Source organism: Symphalangus syndactylus, chromosome 11 (genome assembly GCF_028878055.3).
Source record: "Symphalangus syndactylus isolate Jambi chromosome 11, NHGRI_mSymSyn1-v2.1_pri, whole genome shotgun sequence".
Taxonomy (NCBI): domain Eukaryota; kingdom Metazoa; phylum Chordata; class Mammalia; order Primates; family Hylobatidae; genus Symphalangus; species Symphalangus syndactylus.
The window spans coordinates 107,783,765-107,806,482 of NC_072433.2; the positions used below are offsets into that span (position 1 = coordinate 107,783,765).

Below are 22,718 nucleotides of genomic sequence, written 5' to 3' on the forward strand. Positions count from 1 at the left end.
TGTTAGATGCGATGAGGCAATGAAAGGTTGAGAAAAAATGTTTTAAGAGAATAAAGTGACCCTCTGCAAAGGGCATGCCCTATGATAGCTTATTGTTTAGGAAAGACTAATGCAGCTATTTTAATTTTGAGGAAGATTTATCCAAGTGTTTTTTTCTAATGTGCCGTAAGAGATTAACTCTGTGGTGACTGCGTGTAATGACACTGAGTCTTTGAAGCAAACGGTCTCAAAATGTTGACCTGTGTGTGTGCTGATTAACTCCTCCAAGCAGATTTGGCACAACTTGCTCAATCTGTTTTTTAAATTATTATTATTACACCAGTGTTTGAGAATCTGTAAATTTCATAGAAAAATTGTTTAAGCTTCTCTGAAAACCTCTTGAAAAGGGGAATATGAGGCCCTCACACCCTCCCCTCTTTACCATGGTTCCCTGCTTGATGGTGGTGTATTCATACACCTCCCCCATTTAGTTTGCCAACTCTACTTTGTCATATATTTGAAAATGGCTTATTGTTTTTTAAAAAATTCCTTATATATCTCTTATGTGAATGATTAACATTAGCCTTCTGGAAAAATGTGTTATTAGAATAGGTAGATATTACAAATTACTCAGAATATTTAGGTATTATCCTCAGTTTTTGGTTTTTACTTATGAAAATCTTGTGTCCTAGAGCCCATATATCTAATCCTCCACATACTAAAATTGAAATTTCAAAACATGTTGTTCAAACTTATAATTTTAAATTACCCAGCATATTTTAAGAGGTGTTTTTTAAGTAATGATATTAATTTAAAGGTCACAATTATTTCACCTTTTCTTTTAAATTAGAACTCAGTAAAAGAGAAAGTCTTGTTTTGGAAGAAAAAAGTGTTTCTGGGTTTTACGTTCACAATGTAACAAATATACTAATTGATTTTTTAAAGTAATAATCCATAGAGAATTTAATGAAGTACAATAGAAATATACAGTTTTGACACTGGGGGCTTTGATTTTTTTTTAACTAATGAGAGTATATTTATGAAGATAAACAATGTCATTTATATGACTACCAAAGGTTTTAGGGTATAATTACCATGTTTTAAATGTTATAATGCATAAAATAAACAATACTTTTATTCTGACCATAAGCAAAATATGTAATGTCTTTGATGCACTGTAGGTGATGTAGGCAAATTTTATATTTGGACATGTGAAAAGTGATAAATAATGCAGATTCACAATGGGATTGGTTTTACAGTTTTCATATGTTCATTGCCTTAACATTTTTAGGAGTTAGAAAAAATATTCTATGTTTTGCCTTTCTCAGTACCACATATAGAACACGTGTATTTATAGTATCTCCCAACACAGTTTTGTTAAAATTAAACAACATGAATGGCTTTTGCTATGGATCCACTAAATTTTCTATTTTCATAAAGAAAAAAAGTGAATGTTGAAGTCTTTCTGGGATTTGACAACAGAATGAGAACTGTAAAATATCAATTTTCAAAATCTCTTGGCAGATTTAAATGACTATTATATTTGTGATGTAGACTTCCATTGTTTTCAAATTATATGTAATTTATTTTTATAAAATATCTCTGCAGCCCCATGACAGTGAAAGCAAATGGTTAGAAAGCCTATTCTACAAGAATTTCAAATGTTAAACCCTCTCTTTCATGTCACATATTCTGGATGATTAAATCAGTCAGGAAGGTATTATATTTTAAAATGCAACCCCCTTAGTCCATTAAGAATGCTAGAACTCCAGCACAGCAAGGAATATCATAATGCTTGCATACCTTTATTAAACCAAGGATAATGTCCCCATGTGCATTCACGCTAAGCACTCTCCCTTCATGGTTGAGCCAAACTTGGTATTTTCAAGTTGTGGTGGATATGCCAAAGATGGGCTTTAGAGATTTTCAGATGTTTTCACTAATGCAAAAATAAGTAATAAATGTAATGTCCCAATTTGTATCATTTTCTGTAATTTCCGCAGGTTTGCTTATGACAAGAATAATCCTTTTTTTATGACTTGCTTTATGGCACTTTTCTGTTTCAACTGCCAGCGACTGCCTATTACCTTCAGGTAAAACCCCACTCATCAGCATGGTGTTGAAGACCCTTAGGCATTCTCAAACCTCTTTACCTGCATCTCTTTCCCTTTCTGTCTTTACACATTTCCTCCTTTTTCTAGCTTTCCTGTTTATTTACTAAAATCCTAAAATGTGCACATACACACAGACACCATACCCGTTATACTGTACTACACTGGATGATTTTGTATTCCTAGAACTCTCGTTTTATTTTTCAAATCTTCTTCCTTTTACTGTGCATTTTATTGTGCCTAATGTGCTGCCTACTTTTTTCTACCTCTTCTCCTCAAAGATCAGATATCGGAGTTTCTTTTTTTTCTTTCTTTTAAAAAAATTGCAAAGTACAGAACTAATGCTAGAAAAAAGAACCAGTTTTATCATCTCAAACTAGTGAGAGTCCAGATCAGGAATGCATCTAACCATCTTACCTTTACATGCAGTAGTGTTATCAGTATCAACATTTCTAGTAACATTACTTTGAATTCATGATAAATGCTATTATTTCTACAATGAAAATATATGCTTGAGATATCAAGGAGAGGATAGAGTTTTCTGATCTTTTTAACAAGTAATTTAATATTGTGCATAGATACTAAGATGATTTAAGCAAATTAAGTATAATTTACTAAAATTTGCCTTCCTTTGCATTGTATACTAAACGTTTTGCTCAGTATCTGAGCTGTAAAAAGTAAAAACATGTCAAAATGTCATTTTAATGTAGATGTAAATATTTATTTAAAAATATTGATAAGTGTAATACTGCATATTTCAAACTTGTTTTAATATATCACATGAATATCTTCTCTCTATGAAAGTGCCATACATTTTAAATTTGTGTGTGTGTGTATATATATATATGAAAAATAGAGAAGTTAGAAATCTCATGAACATAACTTATTTACCACCCAAATTTATTACTTCAAAAGTTTATAATCAAGCAGAAAATGTAAACAATAAGAATCTAATATAAAACATTTTGTTGTAAGACTTTTCCTTTGATTCTTGTATGTTTATTGTTCATTCATTCAACATACATTCTTATTCTACACATAAATTCTTATTCTTATTCTAGACATAATGCACAGGATTTCCTGCCCTCTGAGAGGTTACAGTCTTGCCAAGGAGACAAACCTTAAGGGGCTAATTACACAAGGAATCACTGGATCACCATGTGGCACATGGTGTGAAGCATGGACAGGAGCTCTAGGGCTGCATAACAGGACTTGAAGGCAATCGGGAAGAGTGCCTTGAGGAGATACGGGGCTAATTCTTGAAGGGCAGGTGAGGGGTCTGTGTGTGTGTGTATGTGTGTGTGTGTGTATGTGTGTGTGTGTGTGTGTTGTGGGAGGAAACAGAGGAACTAGTCCTAAATAGAGAGTGCCTTATATAAGAACCCACAGGCAGGAACTTAGCATCTTATAAGCACTAAGAGAAGTGAAAAGAGTGTGGAGTAAGGATGAGTGGCACAGGAGCATCCTGGTGTGGATGGCAGGACCTGGATCCTGGGAGTATCGTAGCCTTCTTAAGTATTTCATCTTTATCTTAAAAGCAATTGCAAATTAATTAAAGGCTTTTAATAATTATATGTGTGTGTGTGTGTGTGTGTGTGCAATAGATACGTGTTTAAAGAAAGTCTTCTCTAACTGCAAGGCAAAGAATGGATTGAATGGAAGAAAGAGTGGATTGGATACAGCATACTCTTATTCTTACTACATTACTGTGATGCTTGCAGAATATTTTTTATTGAGCTAGTTTAACATCTATAGGGAAAATTAAAATAGACAACTTGAGGATTTGTTTAATTCATACTTCACAAATACAAAAAGAGATTATGGATCTTGAAAGCTATAAGCTTGTGTTAAAGTTACACTTCCATTATCTTGAGTTACAGTCTCTTTCTGAACATGATTAACATAATAGAATCATTTTGAAGTGCATACACACAAAATGCAAGTAGTTGCATCTTGTACATCTATTAGGTTACTAAAACAACTGTGATGAAATATGTTTCCTTTGCGACACTTTACAGGAAGCCTCACTAGAGGCATGCGTCTGTTAAAATCACAAGATAGCTGGTGAAAACAGGAATTAAAGTTAGTAATGATATTTCAGCCATTATAATCTGTGGATAATGTTTGTTACAAAGGAAAGAAAAGTAAAAACCTCATTTACTGAAACTTATAAACAAGTATACGTGAGAATTACATGTAGTGATTGTAACATGTAATACATTTAACTATATGGAACTATGTGATGCTTTAATATCACTTTCTCCCTTAGTACTTGTTTTATGTTTGTTTTCCCTAAATAGCATTTCGGCATGTGCCAGTTAGAAGTTAGAAGTGGTGCCTGATGATCTGGGGCATTTCTACGTATTTCAAGTGCAGCTCACAAATGCTTCTGGTTGTATAACAGAATGAATTAAATGAAACCAGGTACTTTGCTGTTATTTTATGGGTCTTTAAAAAGCACATAAACATCTTGTTTTACAAATTATAGAGTTAAAATTTTTACATCATTTAGTGTTTCAATTAACATAAACTCCTGAATCTTGTGTAATTTTTCAAGGCTACAAGCGTCTGTTAACATTTTTACACAAATCTTATCTAGAGTGGAATTTTATATTTAGATATGGGCTGTCTGTATACTTTCTATGCTATGGCTATAAAATAATTAGACTTAAAACATGAACATACTAGGCCAGGCACAATGGCTCATGCTGGTAATCCCAGCACTTTGGGAGGCTGAGGTGGGTGGATTGCTTGAGCTCAGGTGTTTGAGACCAGCCTGTGCAACATAGCAAAAACCCGTATCTAAAAAAACAAAAAAAAATTAGCCAGGCATGGTGGCACATGCCTGTAATCCCAACTACTCAGGAGGTTGAGGCAGGAGAATCACTTGAACCTGTGAGGCGGTGGCTGCAGTGAGCCAAGATTGCACCACTGCACTCCAGCCTGGGCGACAGAGTGAGGCCCTTTCTCAAAGAAAAAAAATAACCTACTAAAACATATGCATTCATCTACAGTCTATGTACAAATACCTCCCACATTTTTTTTTATCAATGCTGTAAATACATATCTTTTGGAAGCTTTAAAGTTTCAACTGATCTCTAAACTCTCACATGTCGACACTACAGGGCCTCCTGCAACCTCTTAACTGCTTTTTCGGCCATGTGTCATACTGATATGCCATCTACCTACTTTATTTTTTACCAATATAGAAAAAAATTGTCCTTCATACCTCCATGCCACTGTATATGCTGTTGCCTCTGCCCCCCAAAAAGGCAGGGTTAAATGTAATGTTTCTTGGATCCTATGCATCTCTTCTTTCTTGGATTCCATTTTTATTGTGCCAGAATATCTCCTTAATTAACTTTTAAAGAATGGATGTGAAGGAAGGAAGTGTTTTTGTCCTTAATATCTAAAAATATTTTAATTTGCTCTTACAAAAGATTACTAATTTAGCCAGGAATTAAAATTGGAGTTGAAATAATTTGTTCTGGAACTTTTGAAGTTACTAGTAAAATGTCTTTCACTGTCTATTCCTCCTGAAGAAACTGTATTGATCATGTGATTTGTATTTTTTTCTGAGTGTCTTGAAATTGACTTTTCTTAGGCCGGGCGCGGTGGCTCAAGGCTGTAATCCCAGCACTTTGGGAGGCCGAGGCGGGCGGATCACGAGGTCAGGAGATCGAGACCATCCTGGCTAACACGGTGAAACCCCATCTCTACTAAAAATACAAAAAATTAGCAGGGCGTGTTGGTGGGCGCCTGTAGTCCCAGCTACTCGGGAGGCTGAGGCAGGAGAATGGCGTGAACCCTGGGAGGCGGAGCTTGCAGTGAGCCGAGATCGCGCCACTGCACTCCAGCCTGGGGGACAGAGCAAGACTCCGTGTCAAAAAAAAAAAAAAAAAAAAAAAGAAATTGACTTTTCTTTATTTTTCATTCATTCTCATCCGCACTCAGTTGGCCCTTTACATTTGAAGCTGCATTTCTGTTGTCAACCATGAAATTTTTACTCTTCCATTATTTATTTTATTATTACCATCTCACATTTTCTCTTTTTCTGTTTCTGGAAATCCTTAATCAGTTTTTGAAGCTCCAATATTGATCTTTTTGCTCTATGTCTTTTAACTTTTTTCTCGTATTTTTAAAATATATTTTTGCTTTATATTTGATAATATTTCTAAGATTTTATTTTTATCTTTAAACCTATTAATATTTTTAAAATTTAACATTTGTTTTATATTCCAATTTTTTTATTTTATTGCTTTTTTTACGTATGTGTTATTTTATAACTGCAGTACATTTTCAAGCATCTCTAAATAGATTAATTAGACTTACTACAAAGTCTATTTAGTTCACTAATAATGGCAGCTTCATCTTCAACATTGATCAATTCATTCATTTTGGTCCTTCTGTTTTGTGTTGTTGCTTATTTCAAAAATTTCATGATACTTAGTCATATGTTCTTATAATATAGATGTTTTAGAATCTTCCCACATATGGAGCAAGAGCAAATGGCTGGATGCTGTGACTCCATCTTCATGACTTTCCTAATGGAAAAAATGGAGAGCTTTATTCGGAGCTGCTGTTAACCGTACTCAGAGCATTCTTATCCAGAGACATTGTTCCATATTTTTATAGCGAGGATTTCAGTTTTTTTCTTAAGGTTATTAGCTGTTACTATGTTGACAATCGTGTTGTATGTGAAAGAGTGTGGGACCATTAGACTCAATGTGTTCTTGTGAAATACAGTGATTCAACAATGCCCCACTCTTAACTTTGTATTACTTCTCACTTCCACTTTTTCTGTATTCCACTTTCAAATTTAAAATCCTTCTGGAACTTCATCAGTACTTTTTCCACCTTTTAATTAACTCATCTGTATATTTATAAAAATCTCTGGTTAGATTTCACTTTTCTCTGAAAGTTTTCTGAGTTTATTACTATTCTTACTTCTTTACTCTCATTTAAAGATGATCTGAGGAGGAAGACATGAAGTGCATCTGGTCAGTCTCATTTAAACTAGAAACTTATTTTTTATCCTCAATGTCTTACATATTACCAGATGAATAGTACTTGCACAATAAATTATGATTGAATCCAATTGAACACACAGAAAAATAAGACAAATTGCATTATAGTTTTACTTGCTTTTGACCAAAAATATTATTAGGTATTAAATACTTAATTTATCAGGCTCAACTGTGAATAATGATTGTTGTCTATTTTAAAATCTAGTTTATTTCCAGAGAACAGGAGGTAAGTTGCGCTTATATGCATATTATAAAAGGAAAAACACAACACCTCCCCAAAATCCACCTTACTCTGTTTCCAAAAAAACTTGCAAAAAAAAATTTAGTATATATCCTCCATATTTACTTTCTGACAGTATGATTAGATGTGTACCTTTGTGTGGGTGTGTGTATTTTATTGTCACTGTTTGTTTTAGTATCTCTTTCAGAGAAAGCTTGTTGCTTTGGAATATCCTTTCTTCTTAATTTTGTAGAAGAACCATATCCCAGATAAAAGTCTACATTCCCCAGTGTCCATGTATCAAGATGACTTTATTTTGACTGGTGAGATATAAGCAAATAAAATGTATTGCTCCTAAAACATCTCCTTAAAAAAGAGTAGTTATGACTTCCCCACCCTTTTTCATTCTACCTTTTGAAATGTATATGTGAAAGCAGGGCCCCAGGCCTGAATTTAGACATGAAAATGGAGCCCACCCCCTTGGTATAGCAGGCAGAAAGTTAGACAGACCTTGGGTCTCTAACAACATCAAGATGTCTAACTTACTCTGGATTATGTTTATTACATATATATATATATATATATATATATATATATATATATATATATGCTTTTCCAAATATATCAAGGAAAAAAGAAAGAGTTAAATAATACAATTATGGTGCTTGAGATGTTTCAGACAGCAAAGACAGACATGCTTAATTGCGTTAGGTGATAAGGAGAACTTAGGAACAATGTGGAACTATGTCAGGAGCCGATTGGCCTCATCTCTAAGAAACAATAATATAGTTAATGAAATATGATTCCTCTGGAAATCCAAAGACAGGCCCAGGAACCCAATGCAGTTCTAGTCTTCCCTTTGGAAACAAGTATTTAGTGAAGATCCCCTGAGCGACTTTTTCATAATGGACATTGGACATTTTCAGAAGTCAAAAGAGGCCCGAGTCACTCCTAATTTTTAAGGTTTTTATAGATTCTTCTAAATAAATAAATACCAAAGAGAAGTTAACCAAATTGTGAGATAATTTAAATATTTCCATTTATTACATTGTTTCTAGCACAAGAGGAATTCAATATAATTTTACCTTTCAGAAGATAACCACAGGGTTTATTCACACATATCAGTTCATATACGGTCTATCAGAAATAGTGTGATCTAGCAGAAGAACACGAAGTTGTAGGCTGTATAATGAAGTGCTTATTTTCATCCTGTCAGTAGATTAGGATAGGTGGGTAGACATTTTTAACAGTTTATATGAAGTGTGTGTGCGGTGAGTATGAACTCAGGGCAAAGTGGCCCTCCTGTGTCCTTGCTGGAATATCCTCACTGTTGGCCGGGCGCGGTGGCTCACGCTTGTAATCCCAGCACTTTGGGAGGCCGAGGCGGGCGGATCAGAGAGGCTGAGGCAGGAGAATGATGTGAACCCGGGAGGCGGAGCTTGCAGTGAGCCGAGATTGAGCCACTGCACTCCAGCATGGTTGAAAAAGGGAGACTCCGTCTCGAAAAAAAAAAAAAAAAATATCCTCACTGTTCACTCCACTGCTTCCTGCCTCGCCTCTGTTAGGCTTATATGACGGCTCTTCCAGAGGAGGGTATTTCAGTTGCTATCCTATATATTATGCCTGTGTTGGACACAGTTCTTTTACCCCCCAGCATTTGGACTCCGCTACTGAGAAAGGTCACATAGTTATGGGAAGGTAGAGTATTTACTGGTCTCCTTCTCTTGGTAGAAATTCCTATAGCTCCCATAAATTTCTCTTTTCAGTTCTTTGCTGATAATGCCACCATATTTAAAATGTGATTGCTTTTGTAAGTCAATCTTAAAGATCTTACAGGAATCTATAAATGTTCTTGGAAAGTTTTCAGTCAGGGTTAAGTTCCTTTTTTATCTCCATTAAGTTTGTTATTGAAAATTCTTGTGGTTGAGAGTTGTTGACAAGGAGGAGCTAAAGAGTCACTCAAATTGAAAGAGGTTTTCATTTTGTTTTGTCCTTAAGGCAATTTAATTATATTTTTTTTATTAAAAAAGATAAGTAAGATTTAGGTTCTAAATGCACTTAGTGCTATATGGAAATGTATTTGAAGAAAAATATATATTTAAACTCTCTTAGTTGTTTTGGAGTTGGACTAAACTGCTTTTTTTTTTTTTTTTTTTTGAGACGGAGTTTTGCTCTGTCGCCCAGGCTGGAGTGCAGTGGAGCGATCTTGGCTCACTGCAAGCTCCGCCTCCCGGGTTCACGCCATTATCCTGCCTCCGCCTCCCAAGTAGCTGGGACTACAGGCGTTCACCACCACGCCTGGCTAATTTTTTGTATTTTTAGTAGAGACGGGGTTTCACGGTGTTAGCCAGGATGCTGTCGATCACCTGACCTTGTGATCCGCCCACCTTGGCCTCCCAAAGTGCTGGGATTAAGCTGTAAACTGCTTTTTATGTCCAAGCTTTGGAGCAAGGCTTTACGAGTTAGGCAAAATAGGAAGAGAGCTCACCAAGTCTCACCAATTCTATATTTTTCTCTGTCTAATCCCATTTTTGTGTGTCTTTCTGGGCCATCTGGGATTGGAGGGATTAAAGATGTTGAAAATCAGACCCAACCATGGAAAGCTTGGGTAGGATGGAAATAAAGGCAATAAATGACTTTTTCCATAGTGTCTACATTTATTCAGTTCCCTCACTAGGCAAATTCTTAGTGAATTCTTACTATGTGCAGTCACTGTGCTGTCTGCCAGGGATAAAAGATGGAAACACATGCTTATATGTTCTGAGGGGAATACACATAAATACAGAGTCCCAATACATTAAGGCAATTGTAGTAATAAAAGGACAAAGCACAGTGGGAGCTTAGGAAGAGGAGCTACTAATAGTTTTTTTATCTTGCTACTTTGCTGAATTTGTTTACCAATTCTAATAGTGTTTTGGTGGGGTTTCTTGTCTTTTCTAAATACAAGATCATATTGTCCACAAATAAAGATAATTTAACTTCTTATTTCCCAATTTGGATTCCCTTTCTTTCTCTTTTCTAATTGCTCTGGCTAGGACATCTGAATTCCACTCTAATGACACCTCTATGGTGCCATTACCTTTATTCATTGCAGTTTAAGATTTATAGAAGTAATATAAACTGAATTTGGATTTCCACAAATAACTTAGATTATATAATTATTTAATTTCTTCTAAATCTGCTTTTCTGTTTTGAAATTAGATATATTTATCCATAGGTGAAAATATTGAGATTGAAATATTGAACTATTGAAAATATATTGTGATTCCTAACTCATATTTATCACTATTCTTAATTATTCCACAGTCTACTATGGCTTCCTTGTGTGCCTGGTTTAAAAAACCTCCTGGGATTGTCAAACACAGCATCTGCCATTATCCTTGTTTTAAAACTCTCTTTGTTTCACTGTGATTAACAAAGTCCTCCACAGACCCAAATAACCACAATTATTTGGACAAATGACTCAATTTCAAGTTTGAGATACATTTTTTTCTAGATACCTGATGTTAGTTGTGGATGTTCCTAGATTTATGATTGATGCCATGCTATCTTCTCACCTCCAAATGTCTGCAAAAAATCTAACCCTTCAGTCTTTCTTTCATTTTGCTTTATCTTTAATTTCTATCATGTCTGTGGTTACTATTCCTTTAGGTGCAATTTCATACTTTGAAATACCTTAAGCAAAACAGAGATGTGCAATTATAAGGATACAGTGGATTCCTTTTCTAGGTGATTTATTTACTTCTCACTTGGCTGTAATAAGATCTAATTGGTTAAGTAAGTAAAATGCAGCACCCTTCAGTGTGTTTTCCACATAGCATCTGTAAGATTTACTTATTTTATTTCTTTCTAAATACATTTAGCTAATGTTAGATATTTACTATTCAACCTTAACAGAAAGGGGAAGAAACCCTGCCCTTTGCCACAACATGGATGGTCTTGAAAGACATTATGCTAAATGAAATAAGCCAGATCCAGAAAGAAAAATATTGCATGATCTTACTTATATGTGGAATCTAAAACAACAACAACAACAAAATCAGTGGTTACCATGGTCTGAGTTGGGGGACAGGGAATGGGGAAATGTAGGTCAAAGGATACGAAATAGCAAATATGTAGGATGAACACATTGAAAGATTTAGTGTACAATATGAGGGCTATAGTTAATAATATTGTATTGTATTTAGGATTTTTGCTAAATCAGTAGATTATAGTTGCTCTTGTTGGGGAGAAATGGGTAACTATGTGAGATGATGGATATGCTCATTTGTTCCACTATAGAAACCACTTCACTGTATATGCATTTTATAGCCTTAAATATCCACAACAAAACTTATTTAACAAATGTTAACATTTTCTCAGCATGACTTTATATCCTTTTAAAAGAAATAAAATATTGATATTATGTAGCCGATGCCTTCCCTCATTCGTTCCTGTTTCTCCTTCTCTGAATTTGATGTGTATTATTTATTTCCAGGTATTAACTAAACTACCTGTGCTTCTATGCATAAACAAGATATACCTACTGAATATATCTTTTTATTATTTCTTAAAATATTCAACATTAGGTTTTTGAGATTTATCCCTGCTGATACATATAAAACTAATTAATTCATTTTAACTACTTTATATTTGCTAACACAATCACTTTTTAATAGATATTTAGGTTGTTTCCAATTTCTTGCTATAACAAAAATGTAAAACCTGCAAGGAATATCCTTGTGTATTTCCAACCCTGTGAACATCTATTGGACTTGTCCTGGCGTAGTCGAGGCTGTGTTCCTAGTAGAATTGCCACAAAGTGTGTACCTTATTCAATTTATAAGATATTCTTTAAAAGTTGTCTGAACTACTGAATTTACATTTGCACTGACAGTGCGTAAGTTCCAATTATACACATCATCACCAACAATTGGGATTATCAGATTGTTTCATTTTTACCAAATCATTGAGTTTGAAATGTTATGTGTTTTCTCAAGTTTGCATGACCTCAATTACTAGTAAGACTGAGTGTGTGGTTTTTAGTGTTTGGAAATTTGTGTTCACTTCATGTGAATTGCTACTTCAGAATCTTTTTTCCACTCTTGTGTGTGTACACATGAACATGAACTCTAAATTATGTTTTATTTATTCACCTAAGTTGGTATAGATACTATACTGTTGCTTTGCTTCAGAAAGATTTGGACTAAGTTCTGTGCTTGGAATTAATATGGCTGCATCAGGTTGCATTTGGATATTTCCCTGATATATCTTATTTCTATAACTTTATATTGTCTTTCTGTGTCTGTTTTTGACAGAAATCACTACTTTTATACATTATTTTAATCTATTTACACTCTTGTGATTGCAAATATATTGGCATCATTTATTCTATTGTATTATAGAGCGACTTTCATTTACGATGCTTTTTGTTGTCATTTTTTAAGATTTCTTATTTTCTGCCTTTTTAGATTTATTGAGTTTCCTTTTTATTTCTCACTTTTTATTTCTTATTTTATTGCTCACTTTTTATTTCTTATTTATTTTGGAAGTGACAATTTTATATCTGTTATTTCAATAGTTTCTCTAAAATTTACACGTTCACTTTTGACTTAATAAAGTTAATCAGTATCAGATAGATAATACTTAATAACTTAATAAAGTTAATCAGTATCAGATAATAATTTTCCTCACACACGCAACAAAGACAATGAACTTAAATAGTTTAATTCTGATTGTCCTACAATCAGACATGTTCTTTCTCCTAGTATTTAGCTTCACATTTTTCTTACCCTGTCCCAAATTAGTCATTAATATATTATGTTTTGTAATCAATGCAGACTTACACTTACTTATTTACCAGTGCCTTTATCTATCTATGCTTCTCGCATTCCAGTTCTTCCTTCTGATTATTTATCTTTCACTGAATTTTCATCTATCAATGCTTTCAATACTGAGCTACAAGAGCAATACTCTCTCAGTCTTTGTTGTCTAAAAATGTCTATTTTTCTCGCTTCTATATCAGTTAAACTATATTAACATTCCCAATTATTTTTCAGTATGAACCTATTTCTAAATTATCTTGGGACCACTGTTACTTATGTGAAGATCTGTCAGACTAATTTTTATTACTCTATAAATATTTGGTGTTCCCTTTTTTGTGGTTGTAAAACTTTTATCATTGCTTTTCAGTGTTTTCTAGTTTCACTATGGTATGTCTGAGTGAGAGTGTTTATATTTTCTTGTTTGAAACTCTGTGTACTTTAGAGGACACTTCAGTTCTGAAAGTACTAATTCATTGTCTGTTTGAATACTACTTCTCTCACTTCTGCAACTCTTTAAAAGAAAAATATGTGATACTTTATCATATCATCTCAAAGGCTCTCACAAGATAGCTGCTACCTAACTATCCAACCTCATCTCCCACAGTGCCCTTGAGCCAAAACAGTCTTTAAATCACTCACACTCAGGTGACCTCTTCTGTCAGAGGACCTTTATCAGGCTCTTTCCTGAGCAGACTGCTTGAACCACTCTTCTGCCAGGAAGCTCCAGCTCATCCTTACAGAGTGCTTCACTGACCTTTCTGATGGGGTCTTCCTCTGCTCTTATAACATCTTATATTCTTCAGAGCGCTTGAGCTAGTTGCACTTTTAAAATTACTTGTTTGAGGATCTAGTCAAAGTCAGGCCCTTTCATGGATTGTCTGCTCCATGAAAGCAGTGTTTTGTTTGTTTTTTATTCTCTTGGAATTTTATAGGCGCTGGGGAAATAACATAGAGACTGAAACCAGGTAGGAAGCATAAAACCAGCAGGATCTGAGGTGGCATTTATTCATCTCTGAAAATCAGCTTCACTTCCCTCCTAAAAGACCTATTTTCTCTCCTTTGCTGCAGAATTAACTATGATAAAATGTGTGGGGTAGATAACCTCCAGGTGAAATAGGACAAGGACCCATGAGCCAAGACTGTCTCTCTACCTCTCACATTCTTTAGATAGCCTTTCACTTTAGTTTCTAGATACAGCTGGAGAATATGCAACCAACTCGGTGGTCATTTATGGATAAATTCTTTTCTTCCCATTTTCTTCTGGAATAACTGAGCAAGTTTTGAAGTAACAACCACTTCCAAAAATCAAATTGGAAAGAAAATGCTTTTGCTCACACTTAAACTGAAGAAATAACCCTCGGAACATTTACTTAACAAATATTTGCTGAGCCCCTAATTAGTACCGTTTGTTATGTTAGGCCTTTAGAATGCAATAGGAAAAATTTTAAGGATGTGTCAGAGTTAACCTAAGAGAAGAAGGAAGAGCATTTCAAGAAGAAATAATGGTTTGTGCAAACATTCTGTGGCAGGAAGCAGACAGGCAATTTTGAGGGCGTAAAGAAGACCAGAGAGATTGGGAACAGAAATACAGAGTTGAGGATTGAGAGTTATTTAGGAGCGTGAGACAGTGACTAGAACTGACTCATACTAGCTAAAAAGCCAATCATATTTTTTAAAATTTTGTCAGCTGGTTGGTTGTTAAACACAATAGTTATTAAAAGTGAAACTGGGCTGAAGCGAGTGGATCATGAGGTCAGGCGTTTGAGACCAGCCTGGCCAACACAGTGAAATCTCGTCTCTTTTTGTATTTTGTAAAAATACAAAAAATTAGCTGGGTGTGGTGGTGGGTGCCTGTAATCCCAGCTACTTGGGAGGCTGAGGTGGAAGAATTGCTTGAACCTGGAAGATGGAGGTTGCAGTGAGCTGAGATCGCATCACTGCACTCCAGCCTGGGCGACAGTGTGACACTCCATCTCAAAAAAAAAAAAAAAGTGAAACTGTATAAACTTAAACTAATTACATTAAAAACAAACATTTTCTAGTTGTTCCCTGTTATTTTTAATTATTTTACTGCAGTTCACTATTATTTGTGCTCGAGTTTATTTATGTATAGTACACTTTTTAATTGTGAGCTACTGTACATTTATTCCCAACCTCAGATTCAGTAATGTCACATTACTAACCTGAAATCAACCACAGTGGGATTTTACGCAAAACCTTTCAAATGAAGACTTCCTTACACTGCCAAGAGCCAGCTGATAAACACCAGTATTCCACTGAGTGAGACTATGCAGAATCCTGAAGTCTGTTTTCAAAATTGATCTTTATCACAGGAGAAATGAGCAGACATAGAAAGGGTTTAAACAGGGAGTTAACAAAAGCACATTTCTGCTTCAGAAAAAAAAAAAGAAAACGTCATTGAGACTACCGAAATCAAAGAAAGCAAAGTGGCTTTGGATAGTCCATATGGTAAATCATAGAGGCTCAGAGTAGGATGACAGAAGTGAAAATGGAGGAAAGTGAATGGATTTAAGATTCATTATTTAGGAGCTAAAATAGAAGGACTTGTTCTCCTGACCAGAAGGCAAGTGAAAGGGTGACATCAAATAGAGTTTCTGGATTTCTGATTATTCAGATGTGAGGTTTGTGCTGTCATTTGCTAAAATAGAAAATACTAGAAGAAATTTGTTGAATTTATTATATTTGTTGAATGTTTTGAAACTGCTGAGTTTGCAGGCCTTTGAGACATCCAAAGACTGAGCCCTGGTGGCCTTTACCTGCCTGGTGTAATCAATCACTTAAGAGCCTCATGAGGAGGAAGTAAAGTCTATATCCTGTCCGATGTCTAAATGCTTTTGGTGTTTTCATTTTGAGCCCAATCCTGCCACCATGTGACAAAGAGCCAACTTCACAGTTGATTAAACTTAGACCTAAGTAAGAGAGGAGGGAAAAATCTCCATATGGAATAAATGTGATGGAAATGTGTGAAATGAAGGAACTGTCTCCTTACATAAACTATTTTTAAAACAACCCATAACTTTTCCATTATCATATATGTATAACAGTGCATGTATGGTGGCTATGAGAATGGCTTCCAAGACCTCTGAATGCAGAGTGTAAATGACTGAGGACCCTGATGCTGTACTCTGAAAGTCAGCGTTTGAGCAGTGACCACACTGCTGCTCCCAGCCAATGACTGAACAGGGCAGAGACACTAAGGTAGCCCTGTTATGGGAGATCCTTGCCAAAGTCTCCTTAGAACTGCATTGTCTAAGATACTTCCATTCAATGTTCCTGTCTTCACAACCTCTCTCCTTAACGTGGGTTCCCACCTGCCTTATGCTCTGATGCCTCTGCCAGCCTTATCTGAGTCCCTGGCTCCTCTGCCTGGTACCTGTAGGAGCCCTTGACTGGTGTGACTTCCTGTCATTCCCTCAGTGATAGTAAACATCTGCTTTGTGTTAGTTTAGGGTCCTGGGCCCAAATAATTTTCTTTCCCTTTCTCCAAGGTGAGACAGCTTTTGCTTCTACCCTCTCTCAGAAGCAAAAGATCTTTGCCTGTGTCTTACAGGTTGGAGGGTTTCTTGCTACTGCACCAGTAAAGGTTCTGCTTTATAAGGGAGAACAGTCTGAGAAATAAATGGGGTTTTGTGCCTGTGTGCCCAACAGGGCCTCTCTTCCATCTCTTTCCTCATCTCAGCATGAGAGGTCTGTGAAAAGGAGGCCATGAGTGAGTACAGGTGATACTGTGTCTGAGACTCCCAAGGATTCTAAATTGTCATAGTAGCACATTTTCAACCTTTAATTAGTCATCAAAGTTTTAGTTGTTTTCTTTTTTCACTCTGATTGTTGCTGCCTTTTTTCCTGTGATTTTCTAAAGGTTGAACAGTTGATGTTTTCTGTATATCCTCGGAGGGCTTGAAACTCTTGACAGTCGAGTTCATTTGGTTGCCTTGTGAGGTCAAGTCTCTGTTGGTCTCAAGAAAATTTATGATTTTGCAGATTATCTTTTTTTTTAATTTCAAGATTGGAAGCAATGTTCTACAGCTTTCTACATGTTAAGCAGAAGGGCAACGCCCTCTGATTATTTTTAAAAATCACTTGTATTCCTGCATCAGGTTTCATATTTTATGGGTGGGTATATCAGAGTCAGAAATAGAATGTATATATACATCATATGTTATGTTCTAAGCATGTGAAATTATATTATCGAACAGTTGGTCCTCTGTGTGATGGTCACTATTCTGTAAATTTATTGACTAAAAACATCAAGCAGCAATGGAATGCTCAGTTCAATATCAGTTAAAGCTTCCATAGCAGATTTCCCCTAGACAAAAAGAAATTGTTTCTAGTATACTTTGTTTGGGTCATTCTTCAAAACAATTACCTTGTCCTTTCCACTAGGTGGTTGACCAGATTGACACCCTGACCTCTGACCTACAGCTGGAGGATGAGATGACTGACAGCTCCAAAACGGACACGCTGAATAGTAGCTCAAGTGGCACAACAGCCTCCAGCCTAGAGAAGATCAAAGTGCAGGCTAATGCACCGCTTATTAAACCCCCAGCACACCCATCTGCTATCCTCACTGTCCTGAGAAAGCCAAACCCTCCACCACCTCCTCCAAGGTTGACACCTGTGAAGTGTGAAGACCCCAAAAGGGTGGTTCCAACTGCCAATCCTGTAAAAACCAATGGCACCCTTCTACGAAATGGAGGCTTACCAGGTGGACCTAACAAAATTCCAAATGGAGATATCTGCTGCATACCCAACAGTAACTTGGACAAGGCTCCAGTCCAGCTTCTGATGCATAGACCTGAAAAAGACAGATGTCCCCAGGCAGGGCCTCGAGAACGAGTTCGGTTTAATGAAAAAGTACAGTACCATGGCTATTGTCCTGACTGTGATACCCGGTATAACATAAAAAACAGGGAGGTCCATTTACACAGCGAACCTGTCCACCCACCAGGAAAGATTCCTCACCAAGGCCCTCCCCTCCCTCCTCCATCCCATCTCTCTCCTTTCCCACTAGAAAATGGGGGAATGGGAATAAGCCACAGTAACAGCTTCCCCCCTATCAGACCTGCAACTGTGCCTCCTCCCACTGCACCAAAACCACAGAAGACGATCTTGAGGAAGTCAACCACTACAACCGTGTGATGTATGCCATTAAAAAAATTGTTTTTTTAATTTTCTATATTATAAACATAAAATAAGTAATGAGCACTTTCTACTCAAGCAATAAAAAGCCCAAATATATTAATCCTGCATTCAGCAAAGTGGCATAAAAATCACCTGGTAAGTATGCAGCACATTGCTTATATCCTGGGTATGCATTATTTTAAATGTTGTATCATTAAAAACCTCAGAATGATGAAAAATATGAATGATGCATTGTTTTTGCAATTGACCTATGACAAACTGTGAACCTGCAGATTTCACCTATTTTAATTTAATATAAGAGCTGGGATTTGATTCATTTTATTTATGCCTAAGTCATCTATGCATTAACATGTCATATTCTTAACTTTGATCTAATGCTTTTTACTAGGAAATTTTAATACTGAAGGACTATTTTATTATTTTTTTCTAAAGATGTTTGTCACTAGTTTTTCATTATTAAATGCTGAGGCCAATACCAAGAAGTTTATTTTCTATATTATACAATTATGAATTACATGCTCAGCTATATATGTAATAAAATACTTTGGTCTGTGGAAATACTGTTAAATCAATAAACAATAGTAAATAATGACAAAAGCAAATGTTCCTCAGAATTAAAATGAAGTAGTGGTTCATTTAATCTCACTTAACATTCCTCAAAATGGGCAGCAAATCTGACAGAGTTTGGAGAAGTTACAGTGAGTGTATATCAGAATTTTCTAAATGAAATATCATATTCCACATCATAAATCGAAATTTACACACTACATATTTTATACTTCCATTTGGTACTTCAAGAGCCTTCCGTTGAACTCTCCCTATGTTGCCAAGCCCTCCTCATACTCAGCATTCTTCCAGGATGTACCCTAAACTATTACATTGAGGCTGTAGGGTGTTTTGCCTCCTGCATTAGTAAGCTCTCTTCCTCCCCAAGTGGACCCACATTTATAGGAGAATTATAGGGGGATATCTGAATGCTTCTGGTATCAGGATGTGTTCAGCATTGGGCGTAAGTTTTTCCCCCTCAGAGTTGAAAGATACCATGGGCTGTTGCTGTCTTCTAAAAGAAAGGGAAGAAATCTTTCCTTCTAACATCAAATAAAAATCCTCCTCTTCAGTCTTATCTACCAACTTAGGAAACTTTACCCACCCATGGTCCAAATTTAACTTCCAATTGCGTTAATTTCAGCTGATGAGATATTTTGTCCTGGAGCTGGAAATGAGTCTCTCTCCGCTAGAGTTATGATGAGGACAGTTTCCTGAAAACCACACTGGTTCATTTAGGGATAACAGTAGAGGGAGTCATCTTTTGTGGAAATGTATTTATTGCACAACTTGATAAAGAATTCAATGACTTTTATGAATATTTGGCTTTTGATCTCAAAACTGTAATCTTTGCACAGGCAGGTAGGCTTCAATCATATTTCTTTCTTGCCTTTTTCAAGCTAGATCATGGTAATTTGAATAGTGTTTTTGACAGCTTCCTATTAAAAATGATTATATATTTTAGATGGAATACAAAAAGAAAATAGGCCTTATTTTTTGAAGGAACAATCAAATGAGTAAAAAACAGAATGTCATGTTAAATATTTACTCAGCATGCATTATATTTCATAGGTGTTGGACATGAAAGACCATAATCTAAAATTTGTTATCTGTATTATTAATATGTTTAATAGATATGAGCCAGGTAAATTATAGACTTATTAAATACCAAAATAATGTGTTCTTAACTTTTTAATGCATGCATTTAGTCTTGATATAAATAAAGCCAGGGTTTTATCACATTTCTAGGGTTAAATAATTACTTCCTTTCACATGTCTGTCAGGAGCTAGACTGTTCAATATTATAAACAGTTGTAGAAGACGTGCAGTTTTCTTTCTTCAACTCATCTTTCCTCTTCTGCCAGTTACTGTGACCTAATAATCACCCTATAGTTTAAGACTGTGACACTTTTCGATGTCTGGGATCCAAGCCTGATCCCAAGGTAGAGCTTTCTAGCAACCACACATCACTCACAGAACAGATAATTTCCTTGCAATAAAGCAAGATGAATAAATTTAATCATTCAAGCTGGTTGAGTAAGGACATTGAGCCAGACACCTAGAAACAATGTCAGAGTTCCAAATTTGTTTCTCTTTCTCTAAGTATAGGCGAAGCTTCTCCATGAAAGACCATATTTTTCTGTGTGATTGGTGACGTATACCAAAACTACACTTGTTTTTATTCAACACATAAATAACTACTGGCTTAGAAATCTAAGTACCATCCCCCAAATGTTATAGTTTTGACCTTGCTAATAAGGACCTTAGTCTTTTATGATAGTTTATTTATAATCAACATGTAATGTTAGATTACAGCACTCTTAGGGACTTATTTTGAATTTATTTACTCCATGCTATTTCATTTTTTATTAATGCATGGAATATATTGTGCCAATATGTTTTCTTGCCCAAGTGATAACATTGCCACATTCACTGGAACTTAGTTATATTTTTGCATATATATAAACTTGTAAAACAGAAAGCAATTAACGTAGAGCATCATCATATTTGTCTGCAAACTTGTAATTAAAGTGTCATAAGTGGCAGCACAGTTTTTGCAATCAGCCAACATTGCTTCAAAATGTAAATGTTGAAGTGCAAGCTCTACACATCATCCATTAAATCATCATAAAATATAGTACATATTTCCTCTTCCTAAAGACCATAAACAGAAATGTTTTCCTCAAATACTTGAAACTGCGTTTTGTTAACAATGTGCATTTGAACACTTTTATTTACACATAGTGTTTATCACAGAGCCAGCGTTCATACTCCTTTGAAGGTGATGTTTCCACAAAATGTAAAATGGTAATACATTTTATTTTAAATAAAATAATATCTTATGATAATATCCATACTGTAAAAATAGGACATATTTCAAAAGGCATGGTAATGATTAATTAAATTGGAATACACAGGGTTTTTTTTTTTTTTACTTTAGACAAAGATTTCCCATTTTTGGAGTTTATTGTATTTCTACTGATGAAAAGTGAAAAGAAAATAAAAATTGCCCAAAGTTATGTTCCACCTACCAATAGTTATAGCAGTTATAAAGGGAAATGAAACACATTTTTAAGGTCATGCTTAAGCCAAATCTAAAAATATCTTCCCAAAAATACAAGGGCTTACAAAAACAGAAATTTTTCACTCTTCTGATTTGATATTATATCCATTTCTTCCCTCATTCATTGAATAATATTGGAAGAAATGAATCTACTATCAGCAGAAGTGGTTTAATTAACCTAAATTATCCTGTGTTTGAATTATAACTGCATCCTAATTATTAAATGAATAAAGGAATACTATACAGTCGATATGGCTTTCTGTGGACAGATCAGCATGACTAGAGCAGCAGCTACTCAGAGTCTCTGAAACTATACAAGACCTTGAATCTACAGAGTCTAATTATAGCTCTTTTTGGGTGCCCTGTGAAGAAAAGTCTGCGTAGTTCTGCATATAATTGCACAAGCAATGGTGTGATCAAGTCATGGATCACTGCCATGACTGAATTTTTTTTCCATGGATTATATGTGATAATGCGATGCTGAGTCTTGTAATTATCCTGACGATTTTGTTTCTTGCTTCTAATTCTCTGTCCGCAGCACATTTTGCTATGGCCTATGTTCCAAGTTGTAGCAAAAGTTTACATTGTAATGTACTTTGATAAAATACTAAAGATTTCTAACTGGGGAAATGATTTATGAGCAATAAAGTTCTATAAAAAGCCATATCACGAAAGTAGATAAAGTACACAGCATCAGACAATTACTAGACATTTTCACAAAATCACATCACGTTTTCTGGGTCAATGTGTAACTGTGACAAGTTTAAATGTTTACAGTAAACATTTTGGAGTCTTTGAATTCTTCAAGTTACATGATTCTGAAATAATGGCAGATGTGATGCTACGATTAGGGCACACAGTAGTGTTGAACATAAAACTGCAGTTAGCCTTATCTACATGGAGTAGCAATTATGTAGGCTGTCATTTCATTTGCAGCACTTGGATTTATCATTCTGATCTATTGGGGAAAAAAAACCCTGAAGTGTAATATAAAGAAGCTTTACAAATAACTATCTCTTAAAAATACGGTTAAATCGACATAGGGTATGGAATTGTGTAAAGACAGAGAAAATAAGGAGGAAATATTGCTTATAATTTATAACTTCTAGACTCATCAAATATAGGTATATATATTCTTTCTCAAACTTAACATATCTCTAACACTAATGTATAACATAGGAATTAGTACACTTATTTACAAATATAGAAATTCCAGACCTCAGTTTCAATATTCTGCCAAAATTTGCCCCTTGATAAGTGTTGGGCTGGCATTTTGTGCTGCCAGCATGACTCACCATGCTTTTT

At 35.2% G+C, this 22,718-nt stretch overlaps 1 protein-coding gene across 5 annotated transcripts in view; it reads left to right on the forward strand.

Moving 5' to 3' along the window:
- The window catches only part of PRR16 (proline rich 16), a 226,502-nt gene extending 207,578 nt beyond the window's left edge, over positions 1-18,924 (forward strand). For 4 of the 5 annotated variants that reach the window (XM_055298926.2, XM_055298928.2, XM_055298927.2 and 1 more), the window contains one exon: positions 17,546-18,924. In XM_055298926.2, coding sequence (XP_055154901.1) covers positions 17,546-18,301 — 756 coding nt within the window. In that variant the 3' untranslated portion in view covers positions 18,302-18,924. Of the gene's footprint in view, positions 1-3,170; positions 3,361-17,545 lie in introns of those variants that run through there. The other variant, XM_055298929.2, reaches the window with a different exon arrangement.
- The last annotated feature ends 3,794 nt before the right edge of the window (positions 18,925-22,718 follow it).